General features: G+C 41.0%; 2 protein-coding genes across 3 annotated transcripts in view; one reads left to right on the forward strand and one right to left on the reverse strand.

The window, feature by feature from the left end:
* Positions 1–5,841, reverse strand: part of LOC119336980 (pre-rRNA-processing protein TSR1 homolog) — a 10,378-nt gene extending 4,537 nt beyond the window's left edge. Inside the window, exons 1-14 of one of the 2 annotated variants that reach the window (XM_037609070.1) lie at positions 5,671–5,841; positions 5,456–5,541; positions 4,578–4,655; positions 4,342–4,473; positions 4,056–4,106; positions 3,819–3,959; positions 3,619–3,741; positions 3,440–3,517; positions 2,708–2,797; positions 2,516–2,635; positions 2,212–2,295; positions 1,438–1,536; positions 1,162–1,350; positions 334–409 (exon numbers count right to left, since the gene is read on the reverse strand). In XM_037609070.1, the coding sequence (XP_037464967.1) occupies positions 334–409; positions 1,162–1,350; positions 1,438–1,536; positions 2,212–2,295; positions 2,516–2,635; positions 2,708–2,797; positions 3,440–3,517; positions 3,619–3,741; positions 3,819–3,959; positions 4,056–4,106; positions 4,342–4,473; positions 4,578–4,655; positions 5,456–5,541; positions 5,671–5,752 (1,429 nt within the window). In that variant the 5' untranslated portion in view covers positions 5,753–5,841. Of the gene's footprint in view, positions 1–333; positions 410–1,161; positions 1,351–1,437; positions 1,537–2,211; positions 2,296–2,515; positions 2,636–2,707; positions 2,798–3,436; positions 3,518–3,618; positions 3,742–3,818; positions 3,960–4,055; positions 4,107–4,341; positions 4,474–4,577; positions 4,656–5,455; positions 5,542–5,670 lie in introns of both variants that reach the window. The other variant, XM_037609069.1, reaches the window with a different exon arrangement.
* Positions 5,842–5,951: 110 nt separating this feature from the next.
* Positions 5,952–7,621, forward strand: LOC119336981 (probable chromo domain-containing protein LHP1). Its single transcript, XM_037609071.1, has one exon. It carries the CDS (start codon positions 6,230–6,232, stop codon positions 7,415–7,417), a length of 1,188 nt encoding a protein of 395 aa, XP_037464968.1. The 5' UTR covers positions 5,952–6,229; the 3' UTR covers positions 7,418–7,621.
* The last annotated feature ends 14,510 nt before the right edge of the window (positions 7,622–22,131 follow it).

Consider the following 22,131-nt stretch of genomic DNA (forward strand, 5'->3'; position numbering starts at 1 on the left):
GGGGGGATCTACAGTTTGCTACACACTGATTGGCACTGCGAATTAGCTGGAAACGTGTACCAGCAAGCCAATAAATAAAAAACAGGAACCAGGTTTTAGACCCTCCATGTGGTGTGCTTACCAATGTTCAGGATACCGGTAACTGGTACCATATCGGTCGGGTGCTGGGTAGGGATAATAGGCGAATCGGCCGATAAATCAGTTAATCGGTTATTCGGTGACCCACCGAGTAGCGATTAACTTACTGAGATGCCGATTAACTGGCCGATATTTGGAACATTGATGCTTACTAAAAGGGATTTTAAACACTTGAAGGCAGTTGAAAACCCGTACCTTCATCATCAGCATTAGATTCTTTGATTCTCTTGATGTCTTCCTCAATCTGCTCTTTGGTAAGATTTTCATCATCCTGCAAATGCAGAAAGGATACATTTAGTTTGAGGCGTGTACCTAAAAATTGATGAAGGAATCCAAAGAGTAAAACAAGAGAGGACACTAATTTCAAAAGGCCAGCAAGGCACACCTCACAATTTACAGAACAGCACAGAAGAGCAAAGCAGTACTCCAGGACGATAATGTTCCCCCCATACAAACAGTTCATGTAAGATTGCAAAAGGTGGGCCGGAAAACTTTTGCGAATTATTTAAACTTTACTTTGAGCAAATATATAGTATAAAATATCGCGTTGAGTAGGTGTACATTTGAATCCCTCATTTCAAAAGTAATTTTGTACAATAACTCATGTCATTAAAGTTTTACACCTTTAACGACCTATATGCATTCAGACAAATATTAAAATGTTGCCCATATCTAGTCCCAACCGGATCCAGATGGGGTGGGAAATATTAGTCCAGTACATAGCTACTGGGAACTATAGTTCTCTAGGTAGGAGCACTGGAGTTTTTTCGCTAGATCCTTCTTATGTTATCCTTCTCACCCTCCCTGCGCACATTACGTTTTCTCTATCGCGCAAAACCAGTCACAAACAAAAAAAAACATGGCAAACAAAATGTGGAGGGAGGAAAATAAAAACATAAGCATTCCAAGGGCAAGAGTTGTATTGGCATGCACCGGCTAAGTCAGTAAAAGGCTAGCAAATGGAGCAAGTGCATTAAATAGTGTAATGTCATCAGATCAAGGACAAGAAATAAGGTAACTTACTCCCATCTCAGAACCCCCAATAGTTTCTTGATCAAATTTCTCCGTGAAGTGAGACACTGCATCTATATCTGAACTATCGCTGTCGTGCTCTGAGTGATCTTTCTCATCAATTACCATTCCAGCACCATCTGGATTGTCATTCTCAGAATCATCACCTTCATCATCTGTATCATCAACAATCCAAGCAGCCTGCCAATAGCATTAATATTATTTTTAAATAAAAATATCATGGGCTATATTAAGAGTAAATATTCAATCTTCAATAGCCTTGTGAACCTGGTATTCTGATGTGCCGCGAGGAAGTTTCCTCTTTACAACCTTTCTTTGTTTATTGCTTTCGTAGGCTTCCTCCATCTCAGCTTCTGTTGGCCAAGTCTAATCAAATACAAATAATACTGCACATTAGTACTTACAATTGATTTGCCTAGTTTGACTTTTACTTGAAAAGAAAAACAATGCCATCAACAAATATAAAGAGGAAACTTTTGAATTGACGTAGTATGCACAACAAGGAAAAACAGTGCAGTTCATGAGAATCTGCAGCCTTTGGAAGTGTGAAGTGGATCATATAAAAATCTGACAAATGCTCCCAAAAAAGATGGGCCCAACAGAAACAAATATACCATTAAGTTTGCTATGCTTAAGCATATGCCCTATCTACTGAAACATATGTTGCACCTGCTGAAGGAAAAGACCATTTTTAAGAACACTTCCACTAAAGAATTAGTAGGCCATGTGCCAAGCATCTCATGTATAAAGAAACAATTCATCAAACCAAAAAGGAACACCTCAGTGCCACGTGTGATGAAATTTGGAAGTAATCACTGTCCAACATTAAGCACTAAATTGAAGTTCTGAGAAGGGCAACAATTTATGTTCTTTCACTTTTGCGGTTACAACAACAACAACAACAAAGCCTTTTTAACCCAACTTGTTTGGGACTAAAGGCTTTGTTGTTGTTGTTGTTGTTGTTGTTGTTGTAACCGCAAAAGTGAAAGAACACAAATAATGGCTTATTAAATCACTAAGCTAGATCGGGGAAATTATCACCTGCTCTCCTGCAAGAGGATCTGGAATATTTTCAACAAGTAATGGTTCCTGATTCAAGGGGTCTGGAACGAAGGTATCAATAATCTGAAACAGGCAAACAATGAGAAGTTACCGGAGCGTGATCAATAAAAACTGTATGTAAGATGGAAAAAACAAGAACTCATATAGTGGATGATTCTATATCATAATAACGTTTCTTCTTTTGAAAGTAAATTGTAGGGGAGGCCCTGACGGTATGTCGTAATATACATGTAACTGCACTATTCAATTTCTAAAGCTCTGCATTCATCCTATAGTAACAAACCTGAATTTGATTATCATCTGAATCCATTACATCGGAGTTTTTCCTCTCACTAACAGGACATGGATCCTTGAGGATATCAATTTGTCCTAACTGAAAATCACCAGCACCTGACACATGTACCTTTGATGGAGCAGGTGTTAGAACAAGAAGCAGATAAGACTACCAATAAAAATTAAAACAAAGATCACCCACAAGCTGATTCACTGGAAGATTGTGGGCCCGCAGATATCCAGACACAAGCAAGGTGCACAACCCCATACTGTCACCTGGTTTTATACAGGCCTGAAAGAAAGATCTTAAGTCAGCACCATCAACTGTCAAATAAAAAAGGAGGCAGGTGAACGTAAAGTTGCAAGAAGCAAAGACTAGAGTTGGGCGATATTGTACAGGTAGTAAGCTTGAGAGATATTGTGGTATATTTAACTTAACAATACATGTGATAATATTAAAGGCAGATCTAACGAAAAGTATGATTTGCTTTGATATTCAGCCTAATTTGTAACTGAAATACGGGATCGCAACCGTAACTGCAATTCTTAGAGGGCATGGTGGGAGGGTCAAATTAAAACTCCTCTGCACAAAGTATGAGAGTTTCAGTGGTAGGTGAACTCACGGAAGTTGTTTGTGTACAAAATTAGTGAGAATATAGTCAGTTAGTCTAGAACTTACAAGAACAAGCACAAGCATGAGTTCTAATTTTTTTATTGTTAGGACTGCAACTAATTTTTTGGAATCAAAGCCAATGTGACAAATCACAACCTAAGTTTTATCCAAGTGTTTTAACAGTACCATACTTGCACAGAAACAGTATTCTCAAAGAAACATCTAAGATGAGAAACATCAATGCAGTAGGGCAAACGTTTATGTTACAACAAAATAACAGTTAACAACTTTTTGATGAAAGTGGGACGAAGTTCTTACAACCTCCTCAGACATAACATAGGGTCTCTGATTTCTCCAATGTGGTGATGAAAGATGTTGCTCCTTGAAAAGCCGCATGAACTGGAAAATTTCAAAACGGTGATAAATAATCAGAAGGAGCATTAGGACTATAGAATAGAATACATACTTCTCCATTTAAAAACAAACAAAAGAAAATTTACCATATGCAAATCATCCTTAGTTTCTGCTGCATAGAACCTGCAATCTTCAGGCAGCTCTGGAGAAAGGAAAGAAACCGCTGCTTTCTTCAATTCCTGCTTACTTTTGGTATCTGATGGAAGATCCTGATAATATTAAAGAATTAAATTGGTATTCACGAGATAGCGTCTTGAGTGAGAAAAACTTGGTATGGCGAACTTACTCGAATGAAAACAGCTGTACTAGGTAAGCCCACGGCTCGAAGAACAGATAGACATTGTGATCCAAACTCATCAATTGGATTGTCTGAATCGCTGTTGTATAATGAATTTGCTGACACTACGAATGCTAACAAATCAGCAACCTAGGGAGGAAAATACAATTTGCATGTTCGATATTAGAGTAAAGAAATTCCAATAAAACATAATTGTGCCATATTGAGTTTGCTTGAAGAGCATACCTTTGCCAGTTCCATGCATGAGGTGAGGTCCCCATATGGTGCTTGCAGTACCTTAACAAATATCATGAATATAAAACAATGAAATTGACTAACTAAATTCAATAAACAGAAAAAACTAAACACTAAAATTAACGCAGGGACATATATAATGAGAATTGTGTGCAGCCCAGTCATGGCCATACATACAGCAAAATGATGCAAGAATAGCCACAAAATGGAATGGTTGAAAATAAATGTTTGCACTATGTACTGGGCATCTTTAGTACTCTGTTCCTACTGAACTAACCGTGGTTCGAAGTTTATAGGCGGGAGAGGCAACGGTGTTGGAAGTCAGTTTCTCATCTCCTCCTGCTGCAAATGTCAGAAGATCTTCGGCAAGTGGCCCAACATTTGCAGATGAGGAAAGGCCACAAAGAACCTGCGACAGCCAGAGATTAGATTATATCTATTGTGTGACAGCAGGAAACAATAAAAAATGGCCAATAGTGTAGGACAACAAGAGCAAAGATCAAGAATACTAACAATAACACGGGGTGCACTTGAGGAGCCATTAGATGACCGCTTCTCCTTTAGCAAGGCAGCGCGTTTCTGATCACGGATCTGCGTCCCAGTTAAAAATATTTCAGGCAATAGGATAAGAATGGAAAATGGTGATAGTAATGATCAAACTCTTTAAACATCAAATCAATGAAAATCCAACAGAAAACATATCCAACAACATAATAGAATTCATTTGGATGACAGACATGTAGCTTAAAAATAATACAAACTGAACGAGAAGAATGAGCAGATTGAAATGAATTTTGTGAGGCTGTCCCTTTATCTAGCAAGAACAGATAGAGGTTGGAAGAGAAGAAGTTCATTAAATTTTGAGCCAAAGCAAATTGTATCAATATAAATATTCTTTACATGGCACGAGCCCCTACTGCTTGTTGGCTGAAGAAACATTCAAGCTCAACCAAAACAATTTATACAAATTGAAGCAATCTAATCGGCAAAATACAGAAGGTTGCAGTTTCACCTTTGCAAAATTAAGCTTATTGTTAGTTAACAGAATTCTAGCTTCAAAATGGTCAAAACAGGACGGAGCTCAATGAAGGCGTACAAATTTAAATGTAGTACATCACATCGGCCTAGTAAGTACTCCCTCGGTCCCAAAATAAGTGTCTTGAGCTTAGTACAAATTTGTACTAGAGGTAGTACAAAGTTGAGACACTTATTTTGGGACGGAGGGAGTACTACAGTAGTACCAACAGCATACAGGATATGAACAAAAAAAAAGTAATCATGCAGGGCCTCAAATTTCGCCAGCCCCATCATCTAACTGAAGATTAACCATCGCAGACATATAGCAGCAGCTAAATTACGAAGGGTGGCAGCTCGCTGAGCTAGAACGTCACCGCTTTGCTGTGCTGGAGGCGCGCCGCACGGGCGCCCTTAACTGCGGCGCGGTGGCTGCCCGCCGGCTTCCCGCTCCTGACCTTGTCTGCGGAAACAGCAGCACCCGGGCAGCCAGTGAGATTTGCAGTTTTACTTGCACGACAGAGGGGAAAAGCGATGTATAAAACGGTAGGGAGCTCCCCCCCCAGAGAGGGAGGAGCTAGCTAGGCTGTACCGATCTTGTGCGAGTGGCGGGAGGCCTTGGAGGCGAAGCGCGTCTTGTGCGGCTTGTTGACCTGCGAGCGCGCGCCGGCCATCTCGCCGGCGGCGGCGGGGCAGGTGGTGGGCGCGTTGGGTTTAGGGCTTAGGTAGGTGCTGTGGCGGCGCGCAGGAGAGGTCGAGCTGTCCGTTCGTGCCTGCTGGTTTTGTTTTGCACAAGAGAAGAGTTTGTTGGGCCTCTCGTGGGCCACTTTTTCGGGCGGACACGGAGCTAAAGCCTAAAACAAAGGCCACTCTCCCACCAATCCCCTCGTCACCACTCTCCCACACGGTCAAAGGCCACAAGCTAACCCTAGCCGCCGCCGCACCCCCGCCTTCCATCTCGGCCCGCGCCGCCCCGCCCCTATCCCCTGCATCAACGCCTGCTCGGGTCCCTGCACCAAGATCTGCTCCCCCGTGTCGCCCAAAATCCCCGAGCCCGCATCCACCAATCCACAAAAGGTCCGCCCACAACCTGAGTCCGCCTCCAGCAGATCCACCGCATACCCAGGGGAAGCGGAGTCAGACCTTTGGTGATGGGTCGAGGCAAAAAGGATCCCTGGGCGGCACGCGGATCCGTCGATCCGGCGGAGGAGGAGGCGGCAGCGGTGATGGAGGTTGAAGAGGAGGAGGAAGTCAAGGGAGACGAAGAGGAGGAGTGGAATCACGAGGAGGATGAGGCGGAGGAGGAGGAAGAGGAGTGGGAACAGGAGGAGGAGGCTGATGAGGCCTCGGCGGAGGAGCAGCCGGAGGACCAGCGGTCGCCGCCCAAGCTGGCGGAGGGATACTACGAGATCGAGACCATCCGCCGCCGCCGCCGCCGCCAGAACCAGATACAGTACCTCGTCAAATGGCGTGGGTGGCCGGAGAGCGCCAACACATGGGAGCCTGAAGAAAACCTCAAGGCCTGCTCTGATTTTGTTGAAGCCTTTGAGAAGCGGCAGCAACCAAGGTCCTATGGCAAGCGCAAGCGCAAGCGCAAGATCTCCACTACTCCCGTGGTAAGTCCCAACCCTTCTTCTCAGGGTAGAAGGGGCCGCCCACGGCGTTCAGATCCTCGGTCTCTGTCCCAACGTCCTGTCCCAGAGCGCAAGATATTGCCTCCCAGAGCAAGCAGCAGGAGAGGTACTGATAACACCAACAGGAACTTGGTTGCGGGCTCTGATGCATCAGTGAACGTGGCTCCTCAGCAAATGCTTGGACAAGGTGCTACACAGGAGGGCAGCTCAAATGTGCTTTCGGTTGGCCTGCCGTCTGTTGTGGTTCATCAACAGGATGAGCATCAGCCTGCGAGTGGTGTATCAAAGGTTGATAGTTCAGTACAGGGACCCCCACCTCAGGTTGGCCAGGTGACCGGTGCCAAGAAGCGCAAGCTTGGGTCTGTCAGGAGGTTCAAGCAGGATGAGGCGCAGCAGGAGCAAGGGCAAGTTGTCAATGGCACAAGTGAGAAGCCTGGCAATGAGAAAACTGATTCCGCACAAGGAGAAACGGGTGATAGGACCAAGGGGGTGGACGGTGCTAACCGTTGCATCACTAAGATCATCAAGCCAGTGCGGTATCATGCCACCATGACAGATGACGTGCAGCAGGTTTCCATAACATTCAGAGCACTCAGGTCTGATGGGCAGGAGGTTCTTGTGGATGACAAGGAATTGAAGTCTACAAACCCGTTGGTGCTGATAAACTACTACGAGCAGCACCTGCGTTACAGTCCCACCGCGTGAAAACTGAAAAGGATGCATGGAAGGTATTGGGTTGCCGTAGCATTCTTTAACCTTGTGGAATTTGCAGTGATATAGATTAGCCTGGTTAATGTACTAGTTGTGATGAATGTAGTAGAATGTGTGCCCTTCTAGTTGCAACATATTTTGTTCAATATTTGTATAATCAGGGATTTATCCTATGATGGCGTTTTTTTGGTGCCCAAGTGCATCTGCACCTGACAACGAACATCAAATTCAAAAGAAAAAGAAAAAAAAACTCATCTAAAGATATTCAGCACGGAAGATGGTCGACTGTGCTAGGGGTTGTTCAATATTTGTATAATCAGGGATTTATCCTATGATGGCGTTTTTTTGGTGCCCAAGTGCATCTGCACCTGACAACGAACATCAAATTCAAAAGAAAAAGAAAAAAAAACTCATCTAAAGATATTCAGCACGGAAGATGGTCGACTGTGCTAGGGGTGACAAATGACATTCAAGAAGGTCTATGCAAAAAAATATTCTCAAAGAAACTTTGAATAAAGGCATTTTGGAAACGTGAATGTGGTTTTTTTTTGGAGCTCCTTGATTGTCATTTCATCATGAAATTTTGCATTTCCCTAGCAAACTCCATCATTTTTGGTGTAAAAATTAGATTTTTGAAAAAATGTTTTTTTATTTACTGTTATAGGGATTTGATCTATTTGGGCTCATCTATGGATTATTTGATTTATCCTATCTAATATTACTTCATTCATTCTAGAATATGATGTGAATTTTCGGGAAAGTTAAACGTTTGTATGTTTGACCAAGATTAAGGAATAAAATATCAAAAATATGCAATACCTAATATATACAATATGAAAATACTTTTCATAATGGATCAAATGATACAAATTTGATACTTGTAGATATTGATATTTTTTTCTTAGAAACTTGGTCAAACATGCACCTGTTTGACTTTTGAAAAGATAAATACACCTTATATTTTTGAATGGTTGGAGTACATGTTGATAAGTTGTTGTAGATTTAAATAAAAAAAGATTTTGCTAAAGCACATCTAGATGTGCCCCTAAGTTTTGGACATCTAAGTCCTTTGTTATTGATTTTACATGGAGATTCATGTGAGTATTTGTTTTTTATCTTTTCTTTTTATATGTGATTGAGTCACTTAGATGTCAATAGTTAGATGTGCCCTTGATAGGCCCTTAAAATAACAGTGCCATCAGTTTTGGGGTTTACGGCCCAAACTGAATGTGCATTTACCTTTTGATTATGGGATTCTAGTGAAATTGTCATGGATGGTGATTTTAATGAATCTGAAATTAGGGGTGATGTCTTTAATTTTACTGAATCTGAAATTAGGGATGATGTATTTATTTCATGTGTTGAATGTGTCCCTGGGCTCCATGGCCTTTCCTTCCTTTTTTTAACAACAGTTCTCAGATTTAATTAGGGATGACCTTATAGCCATGCTTAATAGTTGAAATAAAGAAGAACTAGATCTATTTAAAGAACCAGATGAAGTGTCTACACCTAAGTATAGATCTATTGCTCTTTGTAATTGTAGTTTTAGGGGGGTGTCAAATGTTATTATGGAAAGGTGTATTATGGTAAGTATTCTCTACCCATGAAGTTATTCATGATGTGGTGTATATTGGGCAATGTGGTTTCATCTTTTAAATTAGACTATGGAAGGACATGTGATATAGTTAATAGGATATTTCTTATCTCTATTATCATTTAAAGGGGGCTTTTGCCATAAGTGGGTCTATCTTGTCAAAACTTTTCTTTTGAATGGTTTTGTAGGTATTACCAGTGATTTCTGTGAATCAGGTTGAGGTGTTAGTCAAGGTCACCCCAGTTCCCCTTGACATAATTAAGTTGTTGATGTGTTCACTAGAATGCTCATTAAGGCAACTATTATGGGCAGATTTTTGGCTTTACCAAATAATTCAACCTACTAGTATCATTAGCATGCAATATGCTCATGATACTCTTATTTAAAAAAAATGACTTTGTTAGAAACCTCAAATGGATTCTTGTGTGTTTTGAATAGTTGTATGAGGATTAATTTCCATATATGTGATTTGAGGCCTGTTAACATTGAGGCCCAACCTTCTGCTCAAACCATGCGATACCATGTGATGTAGGAGTATCATGGTGTTCCCCTTCACCATGCTAAACATAGGAAGGGCGGTAGATAAGGTTGTTTCTCAAATGAGTGTCATTATGTTTCTCAAATGGGACATTTCTTTGATTAACTCTCAAAAGGCTCACTGTTTTGGGGATAAGTACCACCTAGCCATCAAATGTCCTACCATTTTAGGCTTGGAAAAATTAGGAAAGAACTTATTGCCCCAAAGAGGTATATTATGGAAAGTATTCTCTACTCATGAAGATATTCATGATGTGGTGCATAGAGGGCAATGTGGTTTCATCTTCAAATTAGATTATGAAAGGGCATGTGACATGGTTAATAGGATATTTCTTGCCTCTATTATCATTCAAAGGGGTCCTTTGCCATAAGTGGGTCAATCTTGTCAAAACATAACTTAGGAATGGTTTTGTAGGTATTACTAGTGATTTCTATGAATCTTGTAGAGGTGTTAGATAAGGTCACCCTATTTCCCCTTGGTACTAAATTTAGTTGTTGAAGTATTCACTAGAATGCTCATTAAGGTAATATGAGCAAATTCTTGGGGGTTTTCAAATAATTTAACCTACTGGTATTAGCATGCAATATGCTCATGATACCCTCTCTAAAAAAAATAAGACGACCATGTTAGAAACCTCAAATGGATTCTTGTGTGTTTTGAACAGTTTGTCTGGTATGAGGATTAATTTCAATAAATGTGATTTGATGCCTATTAACATTGAGGCTCAACCTTTTGCTCAAACCATGTGATACCGTGTGATGTAGGAGTATCTTGGTGTTCCCCTTGACCATGCTAAACATAGGAAGGGGGCCTACAACCAGTAGTTGATAAGACTGTTAAAAGAGTTGTTGAATGGAGAGGGAAGCTCACAGTGGTTGATTGACTTTGTTCCAGTCTTGACTAGCCAGCATTATTGCCTATATGAGTGTCATTAAGTTTTTCAAATGGGTAATTTCTTTGAAGAACTCTCGAATGGCTCACTATTTGGGGGATAAGTACCACCTAGCCATCAAGTACCACGTAGCCAATTGTAATTTGTTATGTATGAGTAAATAATTTGGAGGGTTGGGTATACCTAATCTCTTTGAAGTTAACATTTGCCTTGTAGCCTCTTGGATTAAGAGATGTTGTTTAAATAATAACAAGTTCTAGAAACAAATCATTTGTCAGGAATGCACAACCCAATCTCCTAACCTTTTTGCTTATCCCAGCAATGATATCTCCCCATTTTGGAAAGGAGTTTTGTGAGACACTAAAGATGCCAATATTGGATATCAATGGAGAGTTGGGAATGCTAAGAAGGTTCAACTTTAGGAGGTCAATGGTTGGTTCCTCCAGCTTGGCTACAAATTTTTGGGATCTTTATATGATCCCTAATGAGCATAACCTTACTATTGTTGAAATCTGGGATGGATCACAATTGAAAATCTCTTTCAGGAGATATTTTGGTTAAAATTTATTGAATTAATGGTTTGACCTAACTCATGTTGCCTAACCCATTAACCTCTTTGACGAGAAAGATGTTTTAATCCGGAAACTAAGTCTAAAGGGAATTAGTTAGTTAGTTCCTTATATGCTCTTTTTAGTTTCACATGTATAACTCTGTTAAAATTCCTATTGTTTGAAAGTTATTTGTTCCTCCGAATTCACATCTTTTTGTGGTTGCTAGCTAACAATAAACTGCTCAACTAGAGATAATCTCAACAAGAGACAAAATGTACCTGTCTTCTCTTGCCTTTTCTGCTATGAGCATGAGTCATATATTCACTTGATTTTTGAGTATGTTGTTTCTACTAAGATTTGGAGATACATTTCTTTGCTTACTGGAATGAGATGTAGAGCTAGTGTTGATTGTGTCACATGTTGGTGGATCAGTAATGCTTACCATTAAGTTGAAAATGTTGTCCATGCAACCAATTTGTGGTCTATATGGAGAACCCGCATGATGTATGCTTTAATTCTTCTTACTAATATGGCTTATATGTGATTTTCAGGAAAACATATGTTAAGGAATGGGAACTGGATACCGCAAGCCTGACATCGAGACTCAAAGCCAATAAGCATCAGCTAGTGGACAATGTTGTGAAGCTTATTGTTCTACATCATGTGCAATCCTTTGTTTGGAGTGCTCTACCATTTGGGGGTGTGGACAATGGTGTAAATCTCTATATTTTGGGTGGATCTACTTACCTTTTTTTAGTTACCTGGTTAAACTTGTTTAGATTTCTTAAAACTTTTTTGTCGAGCCTTGTACTCATGTCGTGCTCTGCTTGCTACAAAATGTATGGTCACATGATTTCTTAAAATGGAACCGGGGTAGAAACTCTTGCCCCAAAAAATCATGGGTTTGTGTTCTCTCACTATCTTTGCCAGCATTCAGTTTTCCCATCTCGTCTACGATCAATACCACCGTCGAAATCACTATGACTAACTAAGGGATAGTATCAGTCGCTACTCGAACTTGGTAGATTTGCATTCTAGGTTGGTTTCGAGTTCTCCTTAGTAGATTAACTAGGGTTTAACACGATTGATGAAGCTTCGTGTCCATTGTTGTGGGTGGTGGGCAAGGATGATCTCGAGAGTATGATGAGTGGTTTGGTATCCGTGAGGAGGACATTGATGATGTAAATTTTTAGGAGGAAGGGCCACCACCGATGGAGACCACCTGCTGGTTGTCACTAGTAGATTTACATATTACAAGGGATATAACCAATTCTGGTTTTTCAGGAATATATGTTTTGCAAGGGGTCTTGTGTTGAAGGTTCGAATACATGCCTGGATAAATAACATGTATATGATGTAATGTTCATGCTTGGGGGAATGGGAAAAGGTCATGGGGCTTTTTGTGCCAACGACGTTTTACTTGAGTCATTCCTTGACATCATTGGCTCTACCTTCGCCCACAGTGTTGCAGCGCAAGGGCAAGGGGGTGATTGGTAGCAATATGGCAACTTATTCCTCAATTGTAGTCGCCTTGGAGGAGGCTCACCGCGCGGTCGGCGGGTGGTTGTTGGTCGGACGACTACTGGTTTAGTTTGAGGTGAATCAAGGAGTAATTCTTAATGAGCTCTGATGTGTGTGGCGGCTCCATGGGAATGTCACTCCTCATACAAATGTCCAGCAAATGATGGTTGGTTTGTGCTCGGGTTCAAGGATCAAGGATATATGAAGCTTGCTCTGCTTTCTCAATCATGGCACTACAATCATGATAAGGTTATTTTGTGTCATTCGAAGGCAAGGGCAAGCCGGTGGATGCCGCTTACTGAAAGTACAACTAATGCCTGGGTGGTTTTGGTACTTAATAATAACATATATGTCATTGATCTAATGAACATTGATGATAGATTTCAAAAAAGATCAATTATTGGCATGGTAATGACTAATGGATGTGGACCCCTCAAAATGTCAAGATCAAGAATTGGCTACCCCAAGACTCTACATTTCTGGTTTAGTGATCCAAGATCACTTTGAGTCCCTTAGGAAAGCCACTACTATTAAAAGGGGATGAGGTATTGTTGATGAGGTTGTTTCTCAAAGTGCTTACTGATATTGCTCCAAAAACCCTCCATCACTTTCCCAAAAACACATCTGTCCAAACCCTAATTCATCATTTTGGTCCCACCGATATCATCCACCCTGGTGAAGGAAATATGCCCTAGAGGCAATAATAAAGTTATTATTTATTTCCTTATATCATGATAAATGTTTATTATTCATGCTAGAATTGTATTAACCGGAAACATAATACATGTGTGAATATATAGACAAACAGAGTGTCACTAGTATGCCTCTACTTGACTAGCTTGTTAATCAAAGATGGTTATGTTTCCTAACCATGGACAAAGAGTTGTTATTTGATTAACGGGATCACATCATTAGTTGAATGATCTGATTGACATGACCCATTCAGTTAGCTTAGCACCCGATCGTTTAGTATGTTGCTATTGCTTTCTTCATGACTTATACATGTTCCTATGACTATGAGATTATGCAACTCCCGTTTACCGGAGGAATACTTTGTGTGCTACCAAACGTCACAACGTAACTGGGTGATTATAAAGGTGCTCTACAGGTGTCTCCAAAGGTACTTGTTGGGTTGGCGTATTTCGAGATTAGGATTTGTCAGTCCGAATGTCGGAGAGGTATCTCTGGGCCCTCTCGGTAATGCACATCACCTAAGCCTTGCAAGCATTGCAACTAATGAGTTAGTTGCGAGATGATGTATTACGGAACGAGTAAAGAGACTTGCCGGTAACGAGATTGAACTAGGTATTGGATACCGACGATCGAATCTCGGGCAAGTAACATACCGATGACAAAGGGAACAACGTATGTTGTTATGCGGTTTGACCGATAAAGATCTTCGCAGAATATGTAGGAACCAATATGGGCATCCAGGTCCCGCTATTGGTTATTGACCGGAGACGTGTCTCGGTCATGTCTACATTGTTCTCAAACCGTAGGGTCCACACGCTTAAGGTTTCGATGATAGTTATATTATGAGTTTATGAGTTTTGATGTACCGAAGGAGTTCGGAGTCCCGGATGAGATCGGGGACATGACGAGGAGTCTCGAAATGGTCGAGACATAAAGATTGATATATTGGACGGATATATTTGGACACCGGAAAGGTTCCGGATGAGATTGGGATTATACCGGAGTTCCGGGAGGTTACCGGAACCCCCCGGTAAGTATATGGGCCTTATTGGGACTTATTGGAAGGGAGGGAGAAAGAGCAAGGGAGGGGGCGCGGCCCCCCCCCAAGCCCAATCCGAATTGGGAGGGGGGCCGGCCCCCCCTTTCCTTCTCTCCTCCCCCCTCTTCCTTTCCTCTCCTACTCCTAATAGGAAAGGGGGGCCAAACGTACTTGGAGTAGGTTTGCCCCCCCTAGGGCGCGCCTCCCACTTGGGCCGGCCTCCTCCTCCCTCCCTCCTTTATATACGGGGGTGGGGGCACCCCATAGACACACAAGTTGATCATTGAGATCGTTCCTTAGCCGTGTGCGGTGCCCCCCCTCCATGATATTACACCTCGGTCATATTGTAGCGGTGCTTAGGCGAAGCCCTGCGACAGGAGAACATCAAGATCGTCACCACGCCATTGTGCTGACGGAACTCCTCCCCGTGCCTCTGCTGGATTGGAGTTCGGGGTGCGTCATCGAGCTATACGTGTGTCAAGAACTCGGAGGTGCCGGAGTAATGGTGCTTGGATCGGTTGGACCGGGAGGACGTACGACTACTTCCTCTATGTTGCGTCAACGCTTCCGCTTCGGTCTACGAGGGTACGTAGACAACACTCTCCCCTCTCGTTGCTATATCATCACCATGATCTTGCGTGTGCGTAGGAATTTTTTTGAAATTACTACGTTCCCCAACACCTGGACCCACTAAGATGATCCCTCTATTGCCACAGCCAAAACCTAACAACTCGGTCTGATAGTTCTCGGTCCCACCGAGACGGCCTTGCCAAGCTTCTATAATGAAGTCGCTTCATTTCAGAATCACCGAGACAAATCGATCGGAATTACCGAAACATGGCTTTACCCTAGCCATTGCACTTCGATCCCACCGAGTTGGTATATTAGGTTTCACCAAAAATCCTAACGATCAAGTAATTTGCACTAGTCGGTCTCACTGAGATTATCATATCGGTGCCACCTGGTTAGGTCAAAAGCTTGTAACAGTTGGATTTTTGGTGTTGCCTATTTATACCCCTCCACCAGCACTTACTCTCTAAGAGAGCCATCGGAACGAAACACAACTTCCACCATCCATTTTCTGATAGAGAACCACCTACTCATGTGTTGAGATCAAGAGATTCCTTTACTACTGTTTGAACGTTGATTTCTAGCCTCTTCAAGTTGCTTTCCACTCCAATACTTCTCCTACCCAAGGCAAATCTGTGTGAGAGAGATTGAGTGCTGAGAGACTAACATTTGAGGCACAAGAGCAAGGAGTTCATCACCAACACAACATCTATTACCTTTTGGAGAGTGGTGTCTCCTAGATTGGTTACGTGTCACTTGGGAGCCTCCAAGATCACATGGAGTTGAACCAAGGAGTTTGTAAGGGCAAGGATATCGCCTACTTCCTGAAGATCTACATGAGTGAGGCTTGTCCTTCGTGGACGGAAGCCATGGTGAAATAGACAAGGTTGCTTCTTCGTGGACCCTTCATGGGTGGAGCCCTCCATGGACTCGCGCAATCATTGCCCTACGTGGGTTGAAGTCTCCATCAACGTGGACGTACGATAGGACCACCTATCAGAACCACGCAAAAAACCATCGTGTATTCATTGTGTTTGAAATCTCTGAACCCCCCCTTTACTTACATGTGCAATGTTTTACTTCCGCTGCTATACTCTTAGAATTGCATGTGTAGGGTGATACTTGATTGCTAGATTTGCTAAAATCTACCCACAACTAAAATTGGGAAAAGTTTAGATTTATATTTGGTTAAGTAGTCTAATCACCCCCTCTCTAGACATATTTTCGATCCTACACTTACTCCCGTAGGACTTGTTGGGATTCCCCAAAGAGGAAGGGTGAAGCAGAACAACAACAAAGTATTTCCCTTAGTTAAGAACCAGGGTTATCAATCCAGTAGGAGTCCCCTAAGCTAGCAACATGAGCAACACGTGCACAAAAACAAATACAAACTTGCACCCATCGTTTAAGAGGGTTGTCAAGCCCCTTGCCTTGCTAGTTACAAGATTAAACACAAATGATAGAGGTAGATAATAGCAAAATAGCACGACAAATAAAAGGAGAAATTGTGTAGAAGAATTTAGTAATGGAGAATAGACCCTGGGGGCCATAGGTTCACTAGTGCTATCTCTTTCGAAAACAGGCGAAGACATGGTAAACAAATTACAATTGGGCAATTGATCGCATTACAATATTCATGACTATGATCATTCATGGAATAATACCATATAGGTGTTGCGTCTGTGATAAGTAGACCATTAATTCAACTACATCTACTACTAATACTCCACCCCAAAACAGATATCCAGCATGCATCTCAAGGTATTAAGTTTGTAAGAAACGGAGTACCGTAACAAGCAAGATTACATCATGCAGACAGGAAGAAGCCACTCAATATGACAAAATCATGTCGTTTTATTCTTAGAGGAAACAACATTTTGTTAGTAGGTTAGAGCATGGCAATACTGAACCCACTACGTAGCACCACTCCCTCTGAAGAAAACCCCATTGAAGTTGGCCAAAGAAGACAGATAGATCAGAGAGCTGATACGTCTCCGCCGTATCTATAAAAATTTTATTGTTTCATGCCAATATTATATAACTTTCACATATTTTTGGCAACATTTTATGTGATTTATTGGACTAACATATTGATCCCGTGCCCAGTGCCAGTTCCTGTTTGTTGCATGTTTTTTGTTTCACAGAATATCCATATCAAACGAAGGCCAAACGCGAGAAAAATTTACGGAGAATTATTTTGGAATATATGTGATTTTTGGGAGGTGGAACCAATGCAAATGGAGGCCCGCGACCTCCACAACCCATCAGGGCGTGTCGGGCACCCCCTGGCGGGCCCAGGTGTCTTGTGCCCTCCTCGTAAGTCGGTTGGGGCCCTTCTTCGGGCGCAGGAAAGATAATTTATGGAAAAAATTGTGTATTTTTTTAGCACAATCGGAGTTATGGATATCCGGGAATTTAAAAAACGGTGAAGGGCTAGAAAATAGGAACACGAAACAGAAGAGAACAGAGGGATAGATCCAATCTAGGAGGGGCTCCTGCCCCTCCGCCGCCTTGGAGGCCATGGACCAGAGGGGGAACTCTCCTCCCATTTAGGGTGGAGGCCAAGGAAGAAGAAGAAGGAGGGGGGGCTCTCTCCTCCTCTCTTCCTATGGCGCCAGAGCGCCGTCGGGGCAATCATCGTGATGGCGATCTACACCAACAACTTCACCGCCGTCAACACCAACTCTCTCCCCCTCCATGCAGTGGTGTAACCTCTCTTCTACCCGTTGTAATCTCTACTTAAACATGGTGCTCAACACTATATATTATTTCCCAATGATCTATGGCTATCTTATGATGTTTGAGTAGATCCATTTTGTCCTGTGGGTTGATAGATGATCGTGGTTGGTGTGAGTTGCATGTTTCATTTTGGTGCTGTCCTATGGTGCCCTCCGTGTCGCGCAAACACGAGGAATCCCCATTGTAGGGTGTTGCAATACGGTCACAGTTCGCTTATGGTGGGTGGCGTGAGTGACAGAATACACATACCCGAGTAAGTGGGTTATTGCATAATGTTATGGTTGGGTTTACCTTAATGATCTTTGGTAGTTGCGGATGCTTGCTAGAGTTCCAATCATAAGTGCATATGATCCAAGTAGAGAAAGTATGTTAGCTCATGTCTCTCCCTCATATAAAATTGCAATAATGGTCACCAGTCTAGTTATCGATCACCTAGGGACAAATGACTTTCTTGTGTGACAAGACCAATCTATTTTTATTATCTTGCAATTTATTCGTAGTTTTATTCTCACAAATTACTCCTAGTTTTATTCTTGTTTTGTAAAGTAAATGCTAAGTGTGCTTAGAGTCGTATCGGTGGTCGATAGAACTTGAGGAAATATATGTTCTACCTTTAGCTCCTCGTTGGGTTTGACACTCTTATTTATAGAAAAAGGCTACAAACGATCCCCTATACTTGTGGGTTATCAAGACTTTTTTCTGGCGCCGTTGCCGGGGAGCAATATCATGGAGTAAATATTCTTGTGTGTGCTTGTTTGCTTTAGCACTAAGTAGTTTTTATATTCTGTTCTAAGTTGTTCTCTATCTTTAGTTATGGATATGGAACACGGAACACCAAAAGAATTAGTTGTACTTGCTACTCATGGAGATGGGGAACCTCCTAAAACCCTCGATACTCGTTATGTGAAAAATATTGTGCACTATATTTGATAATCCTAACAAAACCCCATTCAACTTGATAATGGGAGACACGTTGGATCAACGTGAATATTTTAGGGATTATCGCTTGACACCAAAAGGGAAACTCTTATGGGATCAAATTGATACGTTGCATTGGTATGTTTGGAATTTATGCCAGATATATGATTATACTTGTTGATCTAGGATGAAGGCTCCACACCTTCTCTTTTCATGCAAATTTAATGATAATGAAACCTTATCTTCTTATGCTAATGGTAGATATGATTATTATGATGTGGAACAAATAGAAGAATTTGTTTATTTTAAGGGGGCTTATGAAACTGAATCTTTTTTTGAAAAGTATGAAGATTTTGATGATTCAGTTTATAGACCTAAAAAAATTCTATACTTAAATATTGTTATGAGAATTATAAATACAATTTCGATATTGATGCATTTATTGAGGAAGTCTCCGCTATCCAAGAAGAGATTAATATTTTGCAGGAGTCTATGGAAGAAGGAATTGATGAAACTGTGAGCTCATTGGATAAAAAGATGACGAGAAGAGGGAAGAAAAAAAGGAGGAAGATCGGATTAGCTACCCGTGCCCACCTTCTAATGAGAGTAACTCTTCAACTCATACATTATTTAATTTTCCTTTATGCTTACCGAAGGATGAATGCTACGATAATTGCTATCATCCCGTTGATTCGTTTGAAATATCCCTTTTTGAGGAACTTGATGCTTGCTATGCTTGTGGCAAAGATGCCAATATGATTTATGCCTATGGAGATGAACTTGCTATAGTTCCTTATGTTAAGAAAGAAATTGTTGCTATTGCACGCACACATGATAGTCCTATTATCTTTTTGAATTCTCTGAACTACACTATATCAGAGAAGTTTGTTCTTATTAATGATTATATTGATGGGTTGCATTCTACCATTACACATGATGATTTTTATGAATATAATATGCATGTGCTTGTTTCTCCTACTTCCAATTGTTATGAGAGAGGAACTACATCTCCGCCTCTCCATGTTTCCAACACGATAAAATTGCAAGAAACTGCTTATGCTATGTATTGGCCTTTACTTGATGTGCATGAATTGTTCTTTTATGACATGCCGATGCATAGGAAGAGAGTTAGACTTTGTCATTGCATGATATATGTTGCTTTGTGCTCACTACTAAATTAATATCATTGTTAATTAAAATTGGCTTTGATATACCTTGGGATCCGGGTGGATCCATTACTTGAGCACTTTATGCCAGCTTAATGGCTTTAAAGAAAGTGCTGCCAGGGAGACAACCCGGAAGTTTTAGAGAGTTATTTATTTCTGTTGTGTGCTTTTATAAAGTTTTAAAACAAAAAATATAAAGGGAAACTTAAAAACTTTTTCAAAAAGAGAAGCGATTGGAAGGTTATGCATTGGAGAAGTGAGGGTCGGCCTTAAACACTTGTGTTCATGCTCATGGAAACAATGTAGAATTTTTTCATGGAAGTTTCTCACAAAAATAATTATCCCCTTGTACAAATCCATTGTATTATAAAAATAATGCGCCAAGATTTGCCTTTAGGATGATTAGATTGCTTGTTGGTACGTGCGGTGCAAAAACAGAAACTTTGGCTGTAGTGCGTGATTTTACATTTTTTTATTGGAGCGTCAAAAGTTTCTGAATCTTTACACATTATTTCTATGCAAAAAATTATTTTGTCCTAATTTTTCAGAATTTTTGGAATTGCAGAAGTATGGGTCAAAGTTCAGATTACTACAGACCATCCTATTTTTGACAGGTTCTGTTTTTGATGCATTGTTTTGCTTGTTTTGATGAAACTATCGATTGTATCGGTGGTATAAGCCATGGATAGGTTATAATACTGTAGCTAAAATGCAAAAACAAAATATGAATGAGTTTGCAACAATACTTAAAGTAGTGATTTACTTTATCATACTAACGGATCTCACCAGTTTTCTGTTAAGTTTTTGTGTGGATGAAGTGTCCAAAGATCGAGGAGGCCTTGATATGAGGAGAAGGAGGAGAGGCAAGAGTTCAAGTTTGGGGATGTCCAAGGCACCCCAAATAAATATTCAAGGAGACTCAAGCGTCTAAGCTTGGGGATGCCCCGGAAGGCATCCCGTCTTTCTTCAACAAGTATCAGCATGATTTCGTTTTCGTTTCGTTCATGTGATATATATGTGTAAATCTTGGAGCGTCTTCTGAGTTTAGTTTTCATTTTTTCTTTTATGCACCATGCTGGTATGAGATAGTCCATGATTGATTTATAGAATGCTCATTGCACTTCACTTATATCTTTTGAGTATGGCTTTATAGAATGCTTCATGTGCTTTACTCGTATCATTTGATGTTTGGATTGTCTGTTTCTCTTCACATAGAAAATCGTTATTTGTAGAATGCTCTTTTGCTCCACTTATATTTGTTAGAGAATGGTCTTTTGTAGAAAGAATTAAACGCTCATGCTTCACTTATATCTATTTAGAGGGTCAACAGGAATTGGTCATTTGCATGGTTAGTCATGAAATCCTACATAAAACTTGTGGATCACTGAATATTATATGTTTGATTCCTTGCAATAGTTTTGCGATATAGAGATGATAATATGTGGGAGGTACTAGTAAACGGTTGTGGTTAGTAAGAATACTGGTGTTAAGGTTTGTGATTCCCGAAGCATGCACGTATAGTCCCTCGTTATGTTATGAAGTTGAAGCATGATTTATTATTGATTGTCTTTTTTATGAGTGGCGGTCGGGGACGAGCGATGATCTTTTTCTACCAATCTATCCCCCTAGGGGCATGTGTAGTAGTACTTTGCTCCGAGGACTAATAAACTTTTGCAATAAGTATATGAGTTCTTTATGACTAATGTGAGTCCATGGATTATACGCACTCTTACCTTTTCGCAATTTGCTAGCCTCTACGGTACCATGCATTGCCCTTTCTCACCTCGAGAGTCAGTGCAAACTTCGCCGGGCATCCAAATCCTATGATACTATACACTCTATTGCACATAAGCCTTATTATATCTTCCTCAAAACAGCCACCGTACCTATCTATTATGGCATTTCCATAGTCATTCCGAGATATATTTTCATGCAACTTTCACGGCTTCCGTTTTGATGACTTGAGCATTCTTTGTCATATTGCTTTGCATGATCATACAGCTAACATAGTATTTGTGGCTCAGCATCATCATTTTTTATACATGTTACACTAGATCATTGCACATCCTGGTACACTGCCAGAGGCATTCATATAGAGTCATACTTTGTTCTAGGTATTGAGCTGTAATTTTTATTTCTTTTGAGTTATACGTAAACAGAAGTGTGATGATTATCATTATTCATTGTTAGAACATGTCCCAGTGAGGAATGGGTGATGGAGACTATGATTCCCCCACAAGTCGGGATAAGGCTCCGGACAAATATAAAAAAGGAAAAGAAAAAAAAAGTGAGGCCAAAAGGAGCCCAAGAAAAAAGAAAAAAAAAGAAAAATGAGATAAAAGAGAGAAGGGCATGCTAACAGGGAAGCGGCGATTTGGTGCCCGAGCGCAGATGCTCCTGAAATCACTCGCGGAACTACGGTGGGCCGAGACAGTATGGGATGGACGGTGCGGTCAGATGGGCTTTCTGGTCCGTGGATCAGATCTT

This window comes from Triticum dicoccoides, chromosome 7B (assembly GCF_002162155.2).
Source record: "Triticum dicoccoides isolate Atlit2015 ecotype Zavitan chromosome 7B, WEW_v2.0, whole genome shotgun sequence".
NCBI classification, from domain to species: Eukaryota; Viridiplantae; Streptophyta; class Magnoliopsida; order Poales; family Poaceae; genus Triticum; species Triticum dicoccoides.

Coding starts and splice junctions, on each gene's coding strand:
- LOC119336981 (XM_037609071.1), top strand. CDS start 6,230: ATGGGTCGAGGCAAAAAGGATCCCTGGGCGGCACGCGGATCCGTCGAT.